This window comes from Rutilus rutilus (assembly GCF_951802725.1).
Source record: "Rutilus rutilus genome assembly, chromosome: 15".
Classification (NCBI taxonomy): domain Eukaryota; kingdom Metazoa; phylum Chordata; class Actinopteri; order Cypriniformes; family Leuciscidae; genus Rutilus; species Rutilus rutilus.
The window spans coordinates 5,739,332-5,764,242 of record NC_140220.1 but is presented as its reverse complement, the minus strand read 5'-3'; the positions used below and the strand labels follow the sequence as shown (position 1 = coordinate 5,764,242).

Here is a 24,911-nt window from a genome sequence, read left to right as displayed (position 1 = left end):
ATTACTGACTGTTCACTTGTTTTAAATAATGTGTGAACTGTGGCTAGTAGTTTTTGATGTAGCAGCTATCGAAGAACTTCAAGTGAACTTTAAGTATTAAATGAAAATTTATTGATATTATCGAACAAAAATTGTTCGGACCAATCAAATTGTCAGGGCGGGCTTTATACGATGATGGACAGATGAGCAACGTAACGTAATCATCCACGTCACCAACGAGCGCTTGGGTTGAATTCGTTTACAACAAAGATGACTGCCGCTGGAGAATTGTTATTTCACGAGTTCACACTTACAAATAAGTCAGATAGAATAAATGCATATTTGGCGTGCTGTCCGAGGAGAGGCTCCGGGCTCGGTATTCGGCCCGAACCCAAAGTACTCCCCCCGTATTCCAGGCTGTGGAAGAACAAGCCGAGAGTGAGTGGAGGGATGCTGAAAACTGTCAAGGAATGTTAGGTGAGTTGACTGAGTGAAATATATGCTTCCTCTCATGCTGATAGTGTAGAACATAGACGGTCATTGTTTGATGACAAGTTGATTGGATTGATTATTTGAACGTGCTACTCTCGAACTTTGTTTATAAAACATTATGTGTAGATTCCGCCATCGCGACTGTTATAGATGATATCGACAGCGGATTCATTTTAAAAGAGGAACAGAGAACCGCGATCAAGGCATTTGTAGATCGGAAACATGAATGAAAAACATACGTCACTTACTCCGTTGCTCTGATTGGTTGTAGGCAGAGTCGTTGACTATCCAATTGAGTGCAGAGGCATTTTCCTTCCTGGTTCGGTTGAAACACGCCCCATAATCAAAACTCAATGGAACAGTATCAGACTCACATTCTGACTAGAATCTGAGTATGACGACGTCAGGCTAGTCAACTGGGAAAAGAGCAAGCTCACCCCCGGGCAGAGCATCTCTTTTCTCGGTATGGAGTTGGACTCGGTCAAACAGACGGCACGTCTAACGGAGGATCGTGCCCAGTCGATGCTGAACTGTTAGGATGCATTTTCAAGAGCAGGAAGGTGGTTCCACTGAAATACTTTCAGATGGCTTCCGCAGCGGCAGTCACGCCGCTGGGGTTGTTACATATGAGACCACTTCAGCATTGGCTTCTTGGCCGGGCCCCATGGAGGGCGTGGAAAGGCGATTTCTCGAACTTGCCGGAAAACCTTCCAACCATGGTCAGATGCTGTGTTGATGCTGTCCGGGCCGGTGTGTCCTATGCATTGGCATATCAATTGCCTCGAGTTGTTAGCAGTACTACTTGCTTTAAGACGCCTCAAAACGCCGCTGCTCAGCAAGCATGTACTGGTCAGATCGGACAATACCACGACCGTGTCGTACATCAACAAGCAAGGTGGTGCACGTTCACATCATCTGACACAACTCGCCCGTCTCCTCCTTTGGTGGAGTCAGAAGCATGTGCCATTCATTTTCCACGTCTGCTCAATCGTGCCGCCGACAGGCTCTCACGACAGCAAATAAAGCCTACGGAATGGCGACTCCACCCCCCAATCGGTTCAGCTGATCTGGGATCGTTTCGGGGCCGCACAGGTAGACCTGTTTGCCTCTCCAGAAACGACCCACTGCCAGTTGTTTTATTCACTAACCAAGGACTCTCTCGGTGTGGATGCACTGGCACACAGCTTGCCGACAGGTCTACGCAAGTATGCGTTTCCCCCGGTGAGCCTTATTCCACAGTTACTGTGCAGAGTCAGGGAGGAAGAGGAGCAGGTCTTGCTAGTTGCCCCTTATTGGGGTTGGAGCGAGGGCTGTCTCCCTCCACCCTCAAAGTGTATATTGCCTCTATTGCTGCACACAAATCCCTGGGGAAGCACGATCTGATCATCAGGTTCCTTAAGGGAGCAAGGAGGTTGAACCCTCCTCGCATCTCTTCCATAGCCTCTTGGGACCTATCTCTGGTGTTAACAGCACTTCAGAGACCTCCCTTTGAGCCCCTGCGGACAGTGGAGTTAAAAATTCTGTCTCTCAAGACAATTCTCTTGCTTGCACTGGCTTCTATCAAGAGAGTAGGGGACCTGCACGCTTTCTCGGTAGACGAATCGTGCCTGGAATTCGGGCCGGCTGACTCTCAGGTGACACTGAGACCTCGGCCCGGATATGTGCCGAAAGTTCCCACTACTCCCTTTCGAGATCAAGTGGTGAACTTGCAAGCGCTGCCCCTGGAGGAGGCAGACTCAACCCTAGCTTTTCTCTGTCCAGTCCGTGCCTTACGGACTTATCTGGACAGAACGCAAAGCTTTAGAACCAGATCAGCTCTTCATCTGTTTCGGAGGCCTGCAGAAAGGGAAGGCAGTCTTTAAGCAAAGGCTGGCCCACTGGATAGTGGATGCCATCATCTTGGCGTACGATACCCAAAGTGTACCTTGTCCCCCAGGGTTGCATGCCCACTCCACCTGGAGTGTTGCTGCTTCCTGGGCGCTGGCGCAGGGTGCCTCGCTGGCAGATGTTTGTAGAGCTGCGGGTTGGGTGACACCTAATACGTTTGCTAGGTTTTATAGCTTACGTGTTGAGCCAGTAGCTTCTCAGGTGCTCTCTTCAAACAGAGGGCACCCTTGAGTCAAGCACGCTCATGTCGGGTTGCTACGGGTTGCTAATTCCTGCGGCTAGAATGGGGCGTAGAGCGCGCCGCGGTAGATGCGAATACGCCTCATTCGCGCGAATGGCGTGTTAAGCGCGTTACGTGCGAATGATTTTATTAGTGCTATTTGTGCATTCACGCGTTTCGAGTTGAAAAATCTGAACTTCTGCGTCAATTCTCGCCGCGTTAACCAATCAGGAGCCTGCTTGCTGCTGTCACGTGGTGAAGTGACAGTTTATAATGTTATTTTATGATTGGCCTCAATAAATTATTTTGTAATATGACTAAAATGCACAACAAAGCAAATAAAAACATAAAACTCGATTTCAATATATGAGAGATACTCATTTTGTATTGAATGCTATTTATTCCATATCTATTCTAGATTATATGAAACATTATTAATCTAATGTAAAGACAACAAACACAATTTAGTGTATAAAAACAAAAAAATAAAAATCACAGGACAGGTTTCACTTTTGAAGGCTGGCTCCATTTATTATCAAAACAAAAATAAATGACAGATTAGGTTGGTGCGGGCGAGGGTGAACCTCGCGCCGGGCTGTACAGCGCGGGCTCATCAGGCAGCGACCACTCGAGGCCGAGGCCTATACGGCCTACGCTGTCCTCGTCAGCGTCCTCACCGTTAGGTCCACCAAACCTAGCTCCTGGAGCAAATTGTGAAACTCCTGAAACCCTCCGGAAGGTCTGGTGGACCTGAGTACAGCGACGATGTCCCCTACGCAGCTGTTTCTGCTCTCCAGAGCATATACGAGCGGTGACTCTCTCGATTAATGCTAATGCTAATGCTCGATAAACATCTAAAAAAGATGGCCGCCAACGGGTTTAGAAACTTTCGCCTCCGGATTTCGCCTCTGACGCGCGTAAATTTCGCTTCAAACTTTTGTTTTTACGCGCGTCGATTTCGCTCTTGACGCGCGAACGAACACAAAGTGGTCACGCGTATAACTAGACGCGGCAGGCGCGAATTTAGACGCATATTCGCGTTTGGTGTGAATGCAGCATTAGGCTCGTGTTTTCCCTTGGCAACAGCAGTTGCCACTTATGGTTCCCCCGTTAGCCGGAACTATTCTTGTCCATATGTTGTCCTGCCCGTATTCGCCCAGGCCATATGTGTTTTCTCACAATAACTCCTAAGAGATTAGGAGGCTTTCTTCTGGGCACTGGAAGGTGGCAGTAATAGTGGCGTGTTAGAGGATCCCATCAGTCGGTACGATCGACTAAGTCGAACGTTACCCGACTGAAAGGGAACGTCTCGGTTACCAATGTAACCCTCGTTCCCTGAAGGAGGGAACGGAGACTTGCCACTATTACTGGACCACCGCTGACCGGGTTCCGCTCGGGTCCTCAGCGGAAAAAAATGAATGGTGGGAGCATCTAATTCCCTGTTATACCCGCGCTGCAGGACGGGCCGTGGATTGCGCACCTGCCAAAGCTCATTTGGCTTGATTTGTATACTATATCGAAGATATCTGGCTCCCTGGCATGATCCCCATCAGTCGGTATGATCGACTAAGTCTCCGTTCCCTCCTTCAGGGAACGAGGGTTACATTGGTAACCGAGACGTTTCTCTATCGGGTAGGTGTAGAAGTCAGGCCAGTCAACCGGAAGTACCGTTAACGTTAACCCTGTCAGATCATCCATCCATTGACTGAGTGTGTACAGGTCAGCCAATCTGGTTCCGTCTGTTAAAATTAACTTTTGAAAATAACAATCGCGGTCCTGGACAGTGAGTGACTTTGCACATTAAGATAAAATCTGATTTTCTCCAGTAATTGTTAAAAAACAAGCTAACAAAACTTGCTAACTAGCGTTAGTGAAGCAGCCAGAGGGATCGTTCTGCCTCCACCTAAGCTCCGCCCACAAAAAAAGTCACCATGTTTACTAACTGAAAAGGGGTCTATAGGCCTACAATATACTTGCACAATATACTTGAATGCACATTCAACAGTCTGAAAATAATTGCAAAACAATGTATGCAAGCAATTCTAAGATCAGCACAATATTGTCATTTTTGTATATTTTACTCTAGAAAAATTGCATTAGGTTGTGACATTCTGTTAGACCTACTAGAAAAACACATTGTTCCATGTAATACATAAGTTACATTGACTCTGGAAAAATTACATTAGTTCAATTTAATACAGTAAGTTTGACTTTCAAGGAAAATGACATCTGGTCAATGTAATACAATTAAGTTTAATTTTCTAGAAAATTATATTAGGTAAATGTAATATAGTTAAGTTTAATTTTCTAGAAAATTACATTAAGTCAATGTAATATAGTTAAGTTTAATTTTCAAGAAAATTACATTAGGTCAATGTAATACAGTTCAGTTTGATTTTAAGGAAAATCACATTAGGTCAATGTAATACAGTTCAGTTTGATTTGAAGAAAAATTACATTAGGTCAATGTAATTGTGATAATTCAGATAGAACTAGTTTGATTACATCCAACAGACATGATTACGTACAGCTTTATTAATGTAATAATTTTATGTAGAAATTTGCCACATGATAAATATACATTCAACTGATGAGGGTTTTTTTTTTTTTTTGATGAAAAAGAATTTGACCCTAATGCCTGGCTCACACTATAGTGTGAGCCAGGCATTAGGGTCAAATTCTTTTTCATCTTGTCTCAAGTGCTTTTAAGGTTTACGTTGAAAGTGTATTTATGGAGGGGAGAGGTTTTATAGCACTGACTGTGCATTTTTCACACAGTCAAACTTTATTCTAATTTACATTTTCTTGTTTTTCTTAATACACATTAGTTTTGCATTTCTTTAAGTATAAAAGTTCAGTTAAGAAATCTCATAGAAAATTCAATAAAAGAAAATTACATTATGTACCAATCAGAAAAAAAGATATCAAGAGATGAATTTGCATATGATCGGTTTCATTATTACATCAGTGTTGTTCTTGAAGAATTTGTCTGAAATATTGCTTTTGATAGAATGATTCTGAATGCATGTCTGAACCAGCTGTAAAAGAAGGCGTACACTATGGGATTACATGTAGAATTATAATATCCGACCCAAAAGAACAAGTCAAACAGCAGTGGAGGTACAGAATACCCAATGAAGGGATCGATAACATTACAAAGGAAAAAAGGTGTCCAGAAAGTCAGAAACACCCCCATGATGATGGCTAAAGTCTTGGTGGCTTTTCCTTCTTTTTTTAATTCAGAATTCACACTCTGAATGGCCTGCACCTGCCGTTTAGCCACATGTAAGATTTTCAGATACATGCAGAGCATGACAAAAGCGGGAACGTAAAAACAGGCCAATGACATTGCGGTAGATGATGCTCTGCTCTGAAACAATGTGCAACTTCCATCACATTTAATGTTCTCATAGTAAAAATCTTCAATGCCAAGAATATTAAGCTTCATGAAGATCATGCCAAACCCCAGAGCAGCTGAAACAGTCCAGCAGATAATAATCATAACTAGTGTGGCCAGTGATGTCATTTTACTGTGATATTGAAAGGGGTAACATATGGCATAATATCTGTCTAAAGAAATGATACAGAGGTTTAAAATAGACACAGTGCACAAAGTCACATCAAGACTGCTGTGTATTTTACAGAACAAATCTCCCAGATACCAGCACGTCTCGATGGAGCGCAGCATGCTGGGAGGCATCACAACTCCTCCTACAAGCAGATCGGCCACGGCCAGCGACAGGATGAGGTAGTTAGTTGGTGTGTGAAGCTGCTTGAAATGAATGACCGTTATGATCACCAACATGTTTCCTATGATAGTGACAATCGAAGAGACACTAAAAAGGATGTAGAGTAATATTCGAGTTTCCAAAGGATAGACAAACTTCGGACAAGACGTGTTACTAAACTCATAACAAAGAAAAGGCTTTTCCAGGATTCCATTTTGGCTTCTGATTATTACGTCCATTTACACAATTCAGCTTCTCTGTTTAAAACAAGGGAAAACTTAATTTCAGCCTGCAACATAAATTTCAATAATGTTATGATCATTTAGAACATTAAATGTCTGCATAAAGTCAAGAAAACCATGTTGTTATAAAAATAAATAACCTATACTTTAAAACCACTTTGTTTCTGTGCCACTTAAATTACCAATATAGGTAATCGTATGAGCTATTCAATTATAAATACAGTTCATTTACATGAAATCTGTTTCACAGACTCTCATCCAAATTCTTACCTTTCCTTCTATAAACCAAAACTATATCATGGAGCAGATTTTGAGTGCTGCACATTTATAGAACAAGAGTTTCATAACAACCTCCCCCCTGTCAAATCACACAACATTTGAGCTTCCAAGGTAACATAGTCTTCCCAACAGTCAACAAAATGCCTTTCAAAAGATCAACAAGGCCCTGAAACTGCATTTCATTTAAACAGGTTTTTATTCTGAAAAGAAAAGTTAATTCACTAAAAAGAATTACCTTCTGATAGGAGTCATTCCATGAAAGGACTGCCATGCATGGTGCTATTTTGAAATTTAGAATTGAAAGTGGACCTATTATGCAAAATTCACTTTTGCATGCTGTTTGGACATAAATGTGTGTTGGCAGTGTGTGTACACAACCACCCAATAGTGATAAAAATACACTCACTCCTTTTTTATTAATCCCCATAAATCATACGCAGTGTCTCCCAACGACCTGTTTTCAGAATGCGGCTTTAGTGACGTCACTAAAGCCACAGGCCCCGCCCACAAGTGTTGACAGACACTGCCATTTTAACATAGACCCGCCCTGATCGAGTTCACAGCGAGTTGTACACATCCGCCATTGCTGCACTGACGAGAATGTCTCCCAAGCGTTGTAGGTGTTGTGTGGCTGGATGTATTAATCCACATAGCTCTCTCTATTTACTCCCGAAATCTGAGGCAGCCGCTGAAGACGAGGTGGAATTATTTTGTTTTCAAAGAAAATGCTCCCTCAACTCTACTGAAATTCGTTTATGTACTTATGCACTTCTTATACTGTGTTTACTCAGCTCTTACGGTGATTTTCTGGAGTAAAACTGACGCTTCATCTTTTTTGTGATGTACAATAAACTTTATTAAACTCATCAGTATATTTTTGATCATCATTCGGACCTGGTCCGAAACAGCAGACTTGTAGGCTATTAATAGTGGATACATACAAGCAGATCACAAATACGTTATAACCGTAATTAAACTAAACTATACCTGTTCCATCTCCATACAGCACTCTGACTCTGTAGGCATTATTGTCCGACTCTGGGTAGAAATGAACACCGTTACTGAGAGTTTCTGATATTATCATCATTCCGTGAGATGAAATTGTCCTGAGACTGAGCGCAAACTCATGAAGCTCCGCCCCCTGTGCCGTGCAGCAGCAGCTTATTCGCATTTAAAGGGCACACACTAAAACAGCGCGTTTTTCTGAGCACCAAAAAGTGACAATTTAAACATGCTGTAAAAAATTATCTGTTGGGTATTTTGAGCTAAAACTTCACATACACACTCTGGTGACATCAGAGACTTATTTTACATCTTGTGAAAAGGGGCATAATAGGTCCCCTTTAAAGGAAAAATACCTTTTTATACATCATAGTTTACAATACACTTTTTTATGTGTACCTGTAAAATAGCACCAACAACAACAGCACCCAAAGCAGCCTCCATTATATAGAAACATCCACCATAATACTTAGTTCCACCTTATCAGAAATGGTGGCTGTTGCTATGTCTGCCATTAACTATATTTTATTATAATTTCAGGCAATATCTAAACTACATAAAGAAATACTATTTCACTTGTACCCAGAAAAATCAGGTAGGCTACAAAATGATTTAAAGATATTCATAAGATCAGTGACCTTAGCTAGTGGTTAGTGCGTACTGTGATATCAGTCAGCAATACCACTTTCTTGTAAATAGTAAAATTACTAAACATTGTTTTATCTGCTTGGAGCCATTTCACAGGATTGCGAGTGTGATATTGCTTATATACAACAGTTCGAATTTCGACGGCACAAGTAGCCTATATAACTTAACAAGCACGTTGTCTTTAAAATCCCTCTCAAATAGCAAAAGAAAACACCACATTAGTGTTTTCACAACTTCAGAGAATTTGACCAGCCGCTGTATTAAGAAACACCTTCACAGTAGCGTTAAATTGTTTCTTGTAATTTGATTGCAATTTGATGCAACGGTAATATAATACAAAGCATAGTGTTTTGAACGTACATTTAAAAAAATGAAAATATAAAAATTAACCGCGCCATCACAGTCTTTGAAACGGGCCCATTTTGTGTGGAGCTACTTTCTTCCGCCACTGATTCAAAGCTGCAGTTTATAGTTAAACAACAGGCGGACTCATGACACGCCTCCGTTACTTATTCAAAATGTCACTTTAGAACTAGCAGTGATGGCTTGGACTGCTTTAGTGAAGTTATTACTGTATTTGAGTAAAGGCGGTCAAAAACTGGCCGAGAAGCGCAGCGCCATAGGACAAGGACAACTCACAGCCAGGTATCGCACAACCTACTGTCCGTTGTGGAAGTCAATAATATTGTTATGTTTAAGGACATTATGAAATTAAGATAATGTCTGTACTGTATGTTATGTTATGACTGTACATTGTACAGTTAAATCACAATCGTTGCTTGCTTGCTATCCTCAGTCACTGAACATTTTACCTCAGGCATAGGGCGGGCATACGTGAACTGAATTAAAGATTCCGGTTAATTCAGGGTATTTCCCAACTTTATTGAGTGTTTCGTCCATTATTGCTCCTCTATTAAAATAGTAGTGTGTTGTGACCGTTGTGACCTGTTAGTTACCTCCAGTAGGAAGCACACGCCAGTGAATGTCATCATGACAGTATATTTCGCACTCAGGTTAGTATGGGAAAAATGGCAAAACAGAGCTAAAAGAAAGATTAGAAAGGATTACGTCTATTAAGCCTACGATACACTGTTCCTACATGTTTAGACTTTATTCAAGCTGTAAAATAACTGTAAAAAATAAATGTAATGTATCTTGCAGCACAGGGTGAAGTCAGAATGTACATTTAGTCGTATCCGGGCGCCGTGGACAGATGCCAAGTGGGGCTGCTGGTGCACGTACACGCATAGAAAACAATAGCTGCGTTCGAAAGCGCACCCATACATATTCACTATTCCCAACATTACTTACTATTCCCAAAATTACTAAATTTGTCCACTTGAAGGAGTGAATGAAAATGAGTAAACGAATTCGGACTGCGCCAGTAGGGCTGCTGCGTTTGCATAGTTTGTGCTTGCTGTTTAATAATCATTTGAAACTTAGCAAACTGGCAGCTCCAGTAGTAGTGAAAATATGTATCTAGAATGCTGTCATGGAAAATCAAGCATCGCGTTAGTTCAGGCAGGCCACGTCAGCCAAGCCCGCATCAGCTGTTAGCCAGCTGTTCATGACGTGGTCCAATCCGGTGTCGATATCTATCTCAGCGGCACACTTAAATCTCACACTCCTTCAGCATTTCCCTCATAGCTTGCTGCTCGCATCTTAACTCCCTCCTCCAACCCCAACTCCTCCTAACAAACCTTCATCTTTCTGATCACTTGTTTTCTTTACAGTGTAATCTTGGCAAATTTTTATTTCACATGTAATTGCTCATTTCAACTCATGTAATTGAGAATTGTAATCATGCATATACTGGTTCTGTTCTGTACCCTATGGGGGGTTTGCCTTGCTGCTCTCCCGTTCTATCCAGGCATAGCTGCATGGACAGGCGTGGGAGTTTTGCCCAGAACAGATCCATACCGCCAACACTAACTGTATGCTATATTATCGCAATAAATCTATTTATCCATACTTGGCGAAGTGGTCCTGACTGAACTAGCATTCATAAACCTTAATTAAACAATTAATCAATTAAAAAGGACCAGTGGTTGGAAAATGAATGGATGATTCACCTTCAGGCGCCATCTTCTGGCGAGATGCGGGGATTCATTCAGCATGAATGAATAATGAATAATCTGACTCCATAAATGAAAAGGTTTTAATGATATCTGTGGATCATTAATTATGAGCTAATGTTTGACTATTCCGTTTAACTCTTAAATGAAAATAATGTCAAAGTCAGTTAGAATAATCAAATCTAACAATTTATTATGTCAGGTCAAAGTATCATGCCAATTTCATAATCAATTCAAAGATAATTGATACAAAACATCAAATGCTCCAGAATAAAGAGAAAAGATGCAACCCAACATTGAGAAATACATGAGGCTGAGAGATCTCTCAGCCTCATGTACCATCACCATTTGTCTTGAGAGACCACCTTCCTTTGTTAGTCAGTTCTCTTTAAACTCTTAAAAACCTTATTACCTTTTGTTTTACTTATTGAAAGTGAGACATTTGTACCAGTCGCACTGTGACATTTTAAATGATACCAAACATGAAAAATACTCTGTGATAATCATTCACATTAAACTATACATTTTCTTGGGTGAATTCAGGTGCTCATCTGAGCATGAGAGAGAGGGGGTGAGGGGAGAGGGAAAGAGATGACTCGGAGGTGAGACTTTCGTCTCAATGGTGCACGAGGGCCAGTTCAAATGGTAATCTCCAGAGAGGTCCTTTTGTCCTCTCAGGGTCTGGTCACCCCCGAAACAGACTGTCCGGCATTTCCTAATTGATCAATTCTTACAGTACACAAATGGCACTCCTTTTGTGGAATGACTGTTTATTTGCATGTGTTGTCTGAGTTATTGTAAAAGCAGATTAATTAAAGCAGTGGATCTCATTGCATTCCTATAGGAAATCTCCCTTATCTATCATGCTGATTCAACTCATCAGCTCAATAGTTGAGTGCTGTACTAACTTGACTGGATGTCAGATAGCGATGGGCCTGTAGAAATAGATTTGAGAACCACTGCATTCAAGAAATTATACCTAATCATGTAAACACCCCCCAAAATAAACTAGTTGAGTAAGTTGAAACTCAAATTATTTAAATAAAATATCTTTGTGAAATACAGTATATTATTTGGTTTTAAATAACCTGAAAAAGTTACAGTAGACAAACTACAATAAGTATATTACAAATACCTTAGTAAACGCGTTTTGTACATCTTACATTCATATTATTTTCTGAAATATGTACTTGGTGCTTCTGTCATGTTGAATTAGTTAATAAAAAAATTATATAAAATGCACAGTCATTTAGAAATATGTGTATGGGTCGGTTTTTATGTTATTAATTATTATTCTAGCACTGACCATGCAGTTTTTACACAGTTTATTAGAATTTAATTCATAAGGGTCCATAAGAGGGCCAAAGATAAACACTGGGTGGACTGGAATAGCCCTGAATGCAAAGACATCCAGCACTCATATATGCAGGCACAAACAATCACATGCAAGAGTCTTAAAAAAACAGATTTGTTTTGCACTCCTCTGAGAAAGGTTCAGTTAAATTGCAATATGTACTAGGCCTACTCAAAAAGTGAAACATCAAGAAATGCATTTTTATAAGCGTTTCATTATTACAACAGCATTGTTCTTGAAGAATTAGTCTGAAATACTCTTTTGGATAGAATGATTCTGAATGCATTTCTGAACCAGGTGTAAAAGAAGGCGTACACTATGGGATTACATGTAGAATTATAGTAGCCGACCCACAGGAACAAGTCAAACAGCAGTGGAGGTACAGAATACCCAATGAAGGGATCTATAAGATTACAAAGAAAAAAGGGAATCCAGAAAGTCAGAAACGCCCCCATGATGATGGCTAAAGTCTTGGTGGCTTTTCCCTCTTTTTTTAATTCAGAATTCACACTCTGAATGGCCTGCACCTGCCGTTTAGCCACATGTAAGATTTTCAGATACATGCAGAGCATGACAAAAGCGGGAACGTAAAAACAGATTAATGAGAATACACTAGCTCCAGCTTTACTCTGAAACACAAAGCAGCCTCCATCACAATATATGTTCTCATAGTAAAAATCTACAATGCCAAGAATATTAAGCTCCATGAAGATCATGCCAAACCCCAGAGCAGCTGAAACAGTCCAGCTGATAATAATCATAACTAATGTGGCCAGTGATGTCATTTTACTGTGATATTGAAAAGGGTAACATATGGCATAATATCTGTCTAAAGAAATGATACAGAGGTTTAAAATAGACGCAGTGCACAAAGTCACATCAAGACTGCTGTGTATTTTACAGAACAAATCTCCCAGATACCAGCATGTCTCGATGGAGCGCAGCATGCTGGGAGGCATCACAACTCCTCCTACAAGCAGATCGGCCATGGCCAGCGACAGGATGAGGTAGTTAGTTGGTGTGTGAAGCTGCTTGAAATGAATGACTGTTATGATCACCAACATGTTTCCTATGATAGTGACAATAGAAGAGACACTAAAAAGGATGTAGAGTAATATTCGAGTTTCCAAAGGATAGACAAACCTCTGACAAGACGTGTTACTAAGCTCATAACAAAGAAAAGGCTTTTCCAGGATTCCATATTGGCTGATGTTGATTTGTGCATCCATTTACACAATTCTGATTCACCGATCTGTAGTAAAGAAAAAGGTTAGCTGCCAACACTAGCAAACATTTAAGCTTATATATATATATTATTACTGTTAATATTACTGTTGTTCTACTGTAATCATAATGACAGTATAAGCTTTTAAATTGGTTTTCTAATTGCACACAAATAGCAAATGTACAATAAAATCATTAAAAAAAAAAAAGAAAATCTAAACTATAAATTGGTTTTGATGAAATAATGATCACAGATTACTTTATATTTATCTGCAAACAAAGTCCAGTATAGCATGACTTTACCATCCAGACCCATACCTCTTTTTTTCAAGTGGCAAAGGCACCTTGTGGAGTCTGAGAGACCAGATTTATAGTAAAGCAAAATCCCAATAGTACATCCCTTTTCTCACCAATTGGATGGCCTTATCTTTATGATGGACAAAAGAAAGAAGAAAAAAATGCAGTGCTTTCTCTAATTAGCATTACACCTGTTGTCACCTCATGGTCTGTAACACAGAAAGCATCGTTCCAGATTGCTTAGTAAACGTTTATTTTTATTATATATATCAATCCTTTCAATTATAAATTGATGATGTGTTTTATTCATATCAGAAACACATTGTGTAAGTAACTATAAAGTTTACTCTATTCTTCTCCAACTTTGCCGGCCACTAACTTTCATGTATTTCGAGAGAAGTGGATGAATTGACGTCCGACAGATCCGATTCTCTGAACTGCGGCGCCCATCTCGCATTATAGATGCATTATAGATAAGCTAACATGATCATTATAAAGGTTTTTAAACGACAAAACACATTCACTTCTCGAGAAAAATGCTTTGCGACAAACAAACAGTTTTGATGTGTCTGTTGATGATAGCCAGAGTCTAGACATGGCATGCGTCGCGGGGAAAAACAAACACTTTGCTACCCATGAACGCCTCTCTCATCTATTATGCTGCCGCGTTCTCACAGTTTGACACGTCTGTATTGGAAAGCACCATGTGGTGTCATGAATAATTAAAGGTGCTGTATGTAAGTTTTTGACTGTACTGAAGCATAAAAATACCGTAATATGTGTGCAGATATTTAGGAAACATGCTGAGTTCACATACTTGTTTCTCTGAAAAACAATGCTACAGCCAGATATTTTGCTTTGAAATGTGTGTTCCGTGTCGGAATGTTTGTTTTTATTTTGGTGTGTGTGATACCGCACATTGCCAATTTACCCAATAGTATTTCGCCACCACAGGTTACCTGAAAAGCCTCCGCACCCATCTAAAAATCTCTTTGAACGGGAGCATATTAAAACGCGATATCAACTCATCAAAAATCAACTCATGAACTTACAGTGTAAGTCTCGCATTCCATCGTCAATTGCCCTTGTTCCTGTTGCGTGTCCTCAATCTGGGAACCCGCGTGAGTGTTCCCTCTCTCAAATATTTTTGAGCAAATATTCCTCCGTCAAATATTTTGAATTTGGACTGCAGTACCCATTTCAACCGCTAGCTGTCAATCTCACATACTGCACCTTTAAGAGGCAGTGTCTTCTAATAGGATAAGAAAACTCATTCTCATGAATAATTATGAGACACAGACGAGTCCTCGAAGTACTATAGTGTTGTGACGTGGACATGATGTAGATTTTAATCCCAGAATATGAAAAAAGAATTTAAAAAAATTAACCAGTTTTCCCCTACAATTAAATCAAACAGATGCTAACATTGTCTTCAACGATGTTCCACACACATACCTCTGTTAAAATCTCAGAAAATTTAGTTTAGGGTTTCATGACCCTTTAAGTGAAACTAGGGACTGTAACGGGACACAGCCATTTGGTAGGTGCTATTCTTTATTTTGACCACCAGTTGGCTAAAACGTACACCATCACATGTTGAAAAGCTTGAGAGGAATGTGTCGGTGCTTTACAAAGCTTCATTTAACCTTCACCAGAAATGATCTACGGAGCCCCTAAAGGGACCTTAGCAAAAATTGTAAATATACAGACTTTCGAATGCGCACGAGCAACTTATCTTGTGCAATCAATCCAGATAATAACAGAGTAAGACACGGGCAAACAGGGAAATCCAGGGAGACAAGCAGAAGATCAAAACCATGACACGGAAAACCAGAAATAACGCTCAGCCTCCTTGGCCAAGACTCGGGACCAGAACGGCCTCACTGGTCGTGACGAGACAAGCAGAGAGTTCATAGGTGACCTCTGTGGTCGTGACAGGACAGACTGAGAGTTTATGGATGACCTCTAGGTCGTTTCAGGGCAGACTGAGAGTTCACAAGTGGATGCCACCGCCTCAGGCTAAACTTAATCAGGTGCTGCCGCTTCGGTAGAAACTGAACGCCCAGACACACAGAATGGCTGTTGCCGTCACCAGCAGTGCAAACAACAGTGGTAGGAACTCTGGAACCGCCGGACATGAAAGTGCTGGGACTACCGGGATGCCAGCTGCTCGCACAGACATCAGCCAGTCTTAAACACCTAGGGACCGCCTTAGTAGCTTCAGGTGCAGCATCCATGACGGCTAGAGACTCTGGCATGGCGGCCATGATGGCTGGAGACTCTGGACTTGGGATCATTGGACTGGGAAGTGCTGGGAACTGGTGGGCCAAGTTCTGTGGCCACCGGGGCTTGATACACACTGCTCCCTGAAAAAAAAATGTTTAGGGGAAGGGTCCTCCTCTACCACTCCTGCAGAAAAAGAAGCGCCACTCAGTATTTGTGCATAGTCACATAAGCCCTATTTGGACGGGACTAGTTTCACAGGGGGACGTTAGAGAAATTTCTGTTTCACAGACGTACTTTGAGATTTTAATCCTGTCCGAATCTGCCATGTCTGTCTTTTTCTCACACAACCTCTGTAAAAATTCCAGAGCAAATTACCTACTGTTTTTTCGTCAAACTCGGCGGTCCTCAGAGAAATCTAATCCCGTCCGAATGCGAATGTCTGTGATTGCCGAAAATGTTTTTTTCCAAAACGCTTTTTCTTTTGTGTTTTGGTCAACGTGAACTACCGTACAACCTCTCGCTATCGCGCCGGTATTCAAGTTTCTGCTTTTTGCGCACCGATAATGGATGTAGATGTGTTCGGTACACTGCGAAGAAATAAAAAAATGAAATCAACAAGAAGAGCCAAATCACGTAAACTGTTAAGACTGGCTACTGTAATATCAGTTTCAGGTAAGATTACTTTCATTTCTGCACTTATTTACATAACGTGTAAATTATATAAGTTAAAACTTTTTATTCCAGTGGGTTAAGAACCCAGTTCTATAAAATCATGATGATAAATTTATGTTTAGTTTTTTTATACTACAATTTTTATAAAATGTTTACAAAACACTAAATACGTTAGGACGTTTTACTTTATATTTCAAAGTGCTTAATTTTAAAAGTACTTAATTTCAAAATACATTTGATCAAATTTCATAAGTTGTGTTCAATGGCAGTTTTTAAGTTATATTCCTGAAATGTACTTGTACATTTTGAACACGTGATCTTCTGCAATGCCCACATGTAAAACACAGACACTCCTACCTCGGTAATAAACACGGAGATGTTAGTCAAGTCCGAATCCGTACATGAAATCACAGACGTAGGTTGATAAGAATTGTAACTCAAACGTCGTTTGGAAAACCACATATACGTGTGTGTGTGTGTGTATTAATATTCATATTCTTATTGTGTCAAATGAAGAGTATTTCACTGTTTAAAATAAAATGTGAAAAATGCAAAGGATTAAATGCTTTCTGAAAGCACTGTATTATATAGGCTATATTTTTTTTTGGGGGGGGGGGGGGGGGGGGGGGGTTTGGATATCTTTCATTGAATTTTCTACAACAAGACAAGGGTTCACTTGCTGAGGCTACTTCCTCCTGTGTTTCTTGGGAAGTTGCACTGTCTTTGATACTTAAAAAAAAAGAAGTGTTTGTTTTTTTAGGAGAAAATTCTATTCTTGACAAACATAAAAACAAATGTATTGTTGTGTAATATTGAGAATACAGCATGTGATTACTCAAAATATTAAGAATTACTTACAAAACTGAACATTATGTATACATGTAATGGATGTGTCTCAAAGCATGATACATGATGCACTTTGACATTAGTTCACATTTGTCATGTAATGTTATAAAGCATTATATATTCTACATTTAACCTGCACAGGTTTGATATAGTGGCTCAGTGAGGGGAAAAAAAAAGTAATGCAATACCTAAATTCTGATCTCACATTATTTTTTTTTTATTTTTTTTACTCAAATGTTTAGGTTATAAATAATGCATGTGTGATTTGGTTATTTTGAGTCATGGTTACTGTACAGAGGTGAAATTATTTCTAGTTACATAGCATGGACATTTTGTATATATCCAGGATATTTTGGTTTATTTACATTTATATATTATTTACCACAAAAATTTTCATTTCTAATCACGTATTTCCATCAAGTCAAGTTGAGAAGAATTAACTTGAAATATTTTGGCCAAAAGAATAATTCTTAGAGCTTTTCTAAACCATCTATAAAAGAATGCATACACAAAAGGGTTACACAGAGAATTAAAATATCCAATCCACAACAAAACATCAAATACAGCCGGAGGTATTGTGTGATCAAGATACGGATCTACTAGATTACAAAAGAAAAAGGGTGCGATGCTCACTAAAAATACCCCCATGATGATTGCAAGTGTTTTTGTTGCTTTCCCCTCAGTTTTATTTATAGATATGCTGGTTTTCTTGCCCACGTGTGCTGAATGCTGTATAGATTTTGATTGTCTTCGTGCAACAAAGAGAATTTTTAGATATATGCTGACAGCAATTATTGCAGGAAGGCCAAAAGCAAGAATTGAGGAAATGGTGCTGGCTGCGTAGGTTTGAAAGATAATACATGCTCCCTTACAAGCTATGTTATCAAAATAAAACTCCTCTGAACCCAAAATGTTGAGTTCTAGAAAAACCATAGCAAATCCAACAAAGGCTGCCAGACCCCAGCATAGGGAAATCATAATGAGGGAAATGGGCGGTGTGATTTTATTCCGGTACTGAAGAGGGTGACATACAGCATAATAGCGATCGATAGAGATAAAAGATATGTGCAATAGAGATGTGATGCATAACATAATATCAACACCGCTGTGTATTTTACAGAACATGTCTCCCAAGTACCAGCAAGTCTCAACAGAACGCATCATACTGGGAGGCATCACAAAGCCTCCGATTAGCAGATCGGCCACGGCCAGCGACAGGATGAGGTAGTTTGTTGGCGTGTGCAGCTGCTTGAAATGAATGATGGCAATGATGACCAGCAGGTTTCCACATACTGTGGTAAGCGCTATGGCACTGAAGAACAAATAGAACAAAATCTGAATCTCAGACGGGTAGATAAATTTAACACATGAGTTGTTGAACGACTCAAAGCAGAGAACAGGCCCATGGTCAATCCCAGTCTCAGGTCCATATGTAGACATGGTCTGTTTAAAACAAAAAGAAAAATGTTTTACATTTATTGATAAGCCAACAATGACATGTTTTTCATCATAACAGCAATGTGATTTTCCCCACAATAAAATACCACTAATAATTATTACATCAGATTTCAAAGCTATAACCACACAAAAACATTATCAGCCCTGCAGCTTCAACAGAAATAATACCATTAGACATTCATGACAAAGACCTTACCTGTCAATGCAAGAGCGAATGTGCTGAAAGCACATATTTATATCTCTCACCCCTCCTGCTTTGCCTCACTACTGTCACTACATCCTTTTTATGGATGAGAGCTTTTCCCATGAGATTTTCCCTTTATTTGGATACAAATATTTTGGATTATTTGGAGTTGCAAAAAACAAAGAATGCAGTCTGTTAACCTGTCAGTGTCCCACTTTTTTTATTGCCTTTTTTCCCTATTACATATTTTTGTAATCATCATAAATTAGGTATCATTCAAAAGCTTAAACGCTCAAAATTCATCCTGTAAAACTGAACATTGTGTTTCTTTAACTTGTAGTTCTATGTCTGTTTTGTTTCATTGTGTTTTGGTTCTGTTTTCCCTGTTCTGGTTTGCCTGTGATTATTTCACGAGTTCACACTTACATATAATTTGAATGGGTAAGTTTAATGCGTATATGGCGTGCTGTCCGGAGGGAGGGCTCCGAGCTCGGAATTCAGCCCGAACCCAGAGTACTCCCCCCGTATGTAAGTGTTTAGTACTAGAAGTGTGGAGAAGGAGTGGTGGAGGGATGCTGCAAAAACTGTCAATGGAATGAGGTGAGACTGCTGAGTATTTATACCTCTCACCATTGATTGCTGAGTGCTTTCCACTTGTGTTAATTATCTGAACATGCTCCTCCCGAACCTTGTTAATAAAACATCATTAGTTTCCATCCATCTTCTTCCGCTTATCTGGGGGCAGCAGTCTAAGCAGAGACGCCCAGACTTCCCTCTCCTTAGACACTTCCTCCAGCTCTTCCGGGGGGACACCGAGGCGTTCCCAGGCCAGCTAGGAGACATAATCCCTCCAGCGTGTCCTAGGTCTTCCTCTGGGTCTCCTCCCGGTGGGACGCGTCCGGAACACCTCCCCGGGAAGGCGTCCAGGAAGCATCCGGAACAGATGCCCGAGCCACCTCAGCTGGCTCCTCTCAATGTGGAGGAGCAGCGGCTCTACTCTGAGCTCCTCTCGAGTGACAGAGCTCCTCACCCTATCTCTAAGGGAGCGCCCAGCGACCCTGCGGAGAAAGCTCATTTCGGTCGCCTGTATCCGGGATCTTGTCCTTTTGGTCATGACCCACAGCTCATGACCATAGGTGAGAGTAGGAACGTAGATTGACCAGTAAATCGAGAGCTTCGCCTTGCAGCTCAGCTCCTTCTTCACCACGACAGACCGGTACATCGACCGCATTACTGCAGAAGCTGCACCGATCTTTCTCAGTCGGAAAAGGGTGGCTTGCCCACTTCAGGTTGGTGGAGAGTTCCTGTAACTGTTCAGCTACTCTGCCTCGAGCAGAAGGAGGGCCACACTAAGAACATTTTAGATCTGGCATGCCTAATGCCAAGTTCACATTGCATGATTTTCAAAGTCATCAGATCACTGTTCTTTTCACACTGACTATCTGGGCTAGCATTCAGTTGCTGCTGTGTGCAGCGACGGGGTTACACATTGCATGACTTTACAATAAGTTGTCGCAGACAACTCTGTCTGGTCCTTAAACTACGTTTCACAACCAAACGCACGCGGCAAGGAAATAATGCAAGATCATGCATGCGTGAGACTGGAATTGTTACTAAAAATGATAGCCCGCAAGAAGCTTGCGATCCAAATTGTCTGTGCGCTGATTTGCAGTGAAAAGGAGAAAAAGAAAAAAAGATTATGGAGGAGGAAATGGTTGGCAAGACGTGGGGAGCAAAGATTGTGTGTTCTGCAAATACAGTTGGGGGTAAATAAATTGGTTTACAATGTACTGCTTTTGCGGCTGGTCAAGCAAATATTTGTGCTTTGTTTCTGTTTGATATAATTGTAAAGCTGTGCATGTACGCAAATTAATTCTGATATTCTGATCTATAACCTCTCCCCGAACTCCCTACTGCCCTGTATCTTGCTCTCTAAATGGCTGTAGGTCATCGCCGATGTAATTTTCAGTTAGAACACATTTCACATTTTGAATCACAGACAGGTCCAGATAATTAGCATGCCAAATATCTCACAGGCGTTGGCGACGCATAGTCAATTCTCTCAGGTTGCGTCTTTATAAATGCACACTGCATGATTGTCACTCACGTGAACGAGCACCGATTTGCCAGCCGATTTCAAGCATTTGTCTGCGATTTTGCAAAACTTGAATCTGTGAGTTAAAATCGGCACTAAAATTGTGTAGTGTGAACTTGGCATAACCCACATAAGGCACGCCTGCCAGTGAAAACGGTCATCGAGGAGATTTCACTGCATTTGTGGAGTGGGTCCTATTGAACTGTGGTTCACCATCTGCCCCACTGAGGAGGACGTCTCCAGCCCCACTCCAGACCCAGAGCCCACACAGCCGCCTCGCACAGAGCAGAAGCCAGAGCCCACCACAGACGGAGAGCCAGAGCCTGCCACAATGAGTATGCCAGACAAGAGGTCTGAGCCTATCATCGCCCCAGAGCCCGAGCCTAAGGAAAAGTCTGACCAGGTGCATGAGCCAGCAACTCTGTGCGTCCCAGAAGTGGATATTTCCCTAAATCTCTCGTCCCCGCTGGTCCGGGTACATGAGGGGGACGAGTGGAAGACAGCTTTTGTGACCCCCTTCAGGACACCGAGTACTGCGTCATGCCGTATGGCCTGGTCAACGCCTCCTCAGTATTCCAGGAAAAACTACGAGAACTTCCTGAAGGATGAGAAATGCAGTTTCCATCAATCTTTTATATATATATATATAGCGCCTAAACTAAATCTGCCAGGAATATATTTTGTATATATACTCCCCCTTTGCAGACTTCTTCTGCCCAAAAAGAGCCTTACAACTTTCAACACACAGATCATGGGACTGTGCCATCGACCTGATACCGGGTGAGCCAGTGCCCCGTGGAAAAGTGTGCCCACTCTCCATCCCAGAACAGAAGGCCATGGAGGAGTATATCGAAGAGGCTCTCAATCAAGATTACATCCACTTTTGCTGCTTCCAGCTTCTTTTTTGTGGCCAAGACGTACGGAAGCTTGCAGCCCTACCTTTTTTGTGCAAGTGAAATGAGTAAATACCTGCTCACATTTATTCTAGAACTACAATAACCATCATGTTTACACACAACGCCTCAGCACTTGGTCCCGATTTTTCTCAACATGAGGACAGGAGAAATGTCAGTCAATTAATGGGAAAGCACAGTAACTTGTGTTACTGATTTGAAAAATTAACTCTAAATTTAAAATTAATGCGTTACTTGAAAAACTAATCTGATTTGTTGATCTGACTAACTCGCTGTGACGATGTCATAAGTTACCCCTGATTGCGGTGTATGCCCTGTGTTTGTTTGGTTTATATTTTTTGCATAAATGTTTGTTTGTTTCCCATTGTTTGGTTAAATATGAGTTTGGTAACTTTTTCTAGTCTAAGGTGCACATTTAGACTGACAAAAGACACCAAGAGTTTTATTCTTTATTTTCTTTATTTAGAATTTACATAAACTATATTAGTTTATATCCCCATTTTCAAAACGTACCTTCTGGGTTCATGTCTGCAGCATGGTTCCGGGGGTGGGGGTTTACTAGGAAGTGTGGCCTTCCTGTTCCTCATTTTATGCCATCCCAAGGAATTCTGGGTAGTGTAGGCATAGTTCATTTCCCAGTGTGAGCAGGGGGTTATTGTTTCATTGTGTTTATTTTGATATTATGTAGAAATGTATTGTTTATTATTTGTATTTCTTTCCTTGTAAAATTGATGTTAATGTATTTTGAATATTATTTTCATTTAAGTTTAAATATGTATTATGTAGGCTATGTGTACCTATTATTTAAATTCCCTATTATCATGAAATGGTTGAACCTTTCAGTATAAAATAATTTATTTTGTCTGTTCGAGTCGGTTCTGGTGAGGGACCTTTAGTGTCTTTGTTTATGGTATTTTTGATTTGTTATTCTTTTTCTGAAGTCAATAAAAATTTCAAATTGACTGCAAGCAGTGTCACAGGTCATGTTACTAGTCATGCATCACCCACAACATGGTGTTAAGCTGCACATCATATAATATGTTTAGAACAGTAGTGTACAACTACAATATGCTCAAAAATCTTCTGTGAAACTGACGTCATACCTGTGTAATGTCTGTCTCTAGAGAAATTCTGTGGAAATAAACTAAGTTTGTTTTGTTTTCTTCATCTAAAAAAGGTTTGCGAGCAGAGGGACTTATTAAATGTGTTAAACATGTTTGCAATATGTTCTGCTGTTTATTGGCACATTTACACCTGTCCTCATTAAACTACAAAAGAATCACACTTTATTCTGATTGATCCCTAGGAGTGAAAACATTCACCCGCACCTCAGAGCGCCTGGAGTTGCATCATTGTGATTGTGCTAATTAGATAATACAGTCAACAAACAACCAAGATGTCAAGTGAAGCTAAGAAAAGTCAATTTATGGAGTTGAAACAAACTAAATTAACATATGAATGAACATTTTTATAGAAAATGAAATGGCCTTTTAATATGGTGTTCCTGTTGTGTTTCTGTATAAAACATTTTTGTGTAGAATTGGACATAATGCTAAGGGCAAGAATTAGGCCCAGGATATAGGGTTAAATTCATAAACAAGATTTAAAAAATAGTATTTAGCTCTGCTCCAAATCCTAGTGAGCAAACTTTATTTTATTTTGTAATATTCTTTTCAGTGTTGAATGAACTATAATGGACACTTATCTCACTTCATCCAACATCCTGGATATATTTTACTGAGCATATCACAATGCATTATGGGATTGTAAATGATCTTAATAAATCTTGCATGTGTATCTATGAGGTCCATGTTGAGTGCTAGATATGAACCAATAAACAGGTAAATAAACGTCAGGATGCATTAAATTGATCAAAAGTGACAGTAAAGATTTGTAATGTATTATATATTGATATAATATTAAAATATTTAAAAATAACATATTTGTATTTCAAATAAATGCTGTTCTTTTAAGTAAAAAAAAGTGTATTCCGGTTTCCACAAAAATATTACGCATTTGGTCAAATAAATGCAGCCTTAGTGAGACTTCTTTCAAAAACATTAAAAATCCTACAAACTTCACTCATCTGAATGGTAATGTATGCACCAAGATGAAGAATTATTAAGATGAAATAATGCAAACTGTATTTCAAGTGCTTAGCTGTTTTTTGCTGCCTCGTCATGTAGGAGGGTCAGAGAAGATGATAGAGAGTATTTAAGGGCCTCTTCTCATACTGTTAAAGTTACTAAATACCAGTTGTCCAACTAAGACAGAATTTTATAGGTTCTTGTTTTCTGAGACAGGCAGGATGGATTTATCTTCACAAGAATACGATCCCACTGAGTTGTGTTTTCCTGCAGTGAACAACTCTTGTGTTAAAGGCACACACCTTGTGTCCACTCAGACTGTGTTGTATCTCATATTGGTGTCGGCGATGACTGTGACTATTCTAGGAAATTCTGTGGTCATCATCTCCATAGCGCACTTCAAACAGCTCCAGACATCCACTAATATCCTGGTGATGTCTCTGGCTTTCGCAGACCTGCTGCTTGGACTGGTGGTCATGCCTTTCAGTATGATCCGTTCTGTCAATGGTTGCTGGTACTATGGGGATACTTTCTGTTTGCTCCACTCCACTTTTGACTTATTTCTCACATCTGTGTCTATTTTTCATCTCATTTTTATTGCTATTGATCGATATCAGGCTGTGTGTTATCCACTTCAATACCCTATGAGAATAACCATCCCTGTTGCATGGGTCATGGTGATGATAAGTTGGAGCATGGCTGCATTATATTCATATGGTTTAGTGTACTCAAAAGCTAATGTGGAAGGACTGGAGGAATTTATTGCATCCATATACTGTATGGGAAGTTGCACTCTGCTTTTCAATGCATTGTGGGGGGCTTTAGACACATTAATAGGTTTTTTCTTGCCTTGTTCGGTCATGGTTGGGCTGTATGCAAGAATTTTTGTGATTGCCAAAAAGCATGCTAGAAAACTTGACGATGCAACCCATCATGAAAAAGAGAATGTGTTTAAAAGCTCTCGACGATCTGAGCGTAAAGCAGCAAAAACTCTCGGTGTGG

The 24,911-nt window shown here is 40.3% G+C and overlaps 3 protein-coding genes across 3 annotated transcripts; all 3 read right to left on the bottom strand.

Moving 5' to 3' along the window:
* Positions 1-5,537: 5,537 nt before the first annotated feature.
* Positions 5,538-6,545, bottom strand: LOC311305527 (trace amine-associated receptor 1-like; the record flags this gene model as incomplete). Its single annotated transcript, XM_084433299.1, has 2 exons — positions 5,538-6,148; positions 6,221-6,545. The coding sequence occupies 2 exons, from the start codon at positions 6,543-6,545 to the stop codon at positions 5,538-5,540; spliced, it is 936 nt and encodes a 311-aa protein (XP_084289425.1).
* Positions 6,546-12,124: 5,579 nt separating this feature from the next.
* LOC311304874 (trace amine-associated receptor 1-like) lies at positions 12,125-13,465 on the bottom strand (the record flags this gene model as incomplete). The annotated part of the gene is made up of 2 exons (XM_084432219.1): positions 12,808-13,465; positions 12,125-12,735 (listed from the first exon to the last, which is right to left on the bottom strand). The coding sequence occupies exons 1-2, from the start codon at positions 13,133-13,135 to the stop codon at positions 12,125-12,127; spliced, it is 939 nt and encodes a 312-aa protein (XP_084288345.1). The 5' UTR covers positions 13,136-13,465.
* Positions 13,466-17,570: 4,105 nt separating this feature from the next.
* On the bottom strand, positions 17,571-18,611 carry taar10 (trace amine-associated receptor 10; the record flags this gene model as incomplete). Its single annotated transcript, XM_084433298.1, has 1 exon — positions 17,571-18,611. The coding sequence occupies one exon, from the start codon at positions 18,609-18,611 to the stop codon at positions 17,571-17,573; it is 1,041 nt and encodes a 346-aa protein (XP_084289424.1).
* Between the last annotated feature and the right edge of the window lie 6,300 nt (positions 18,612-24,911).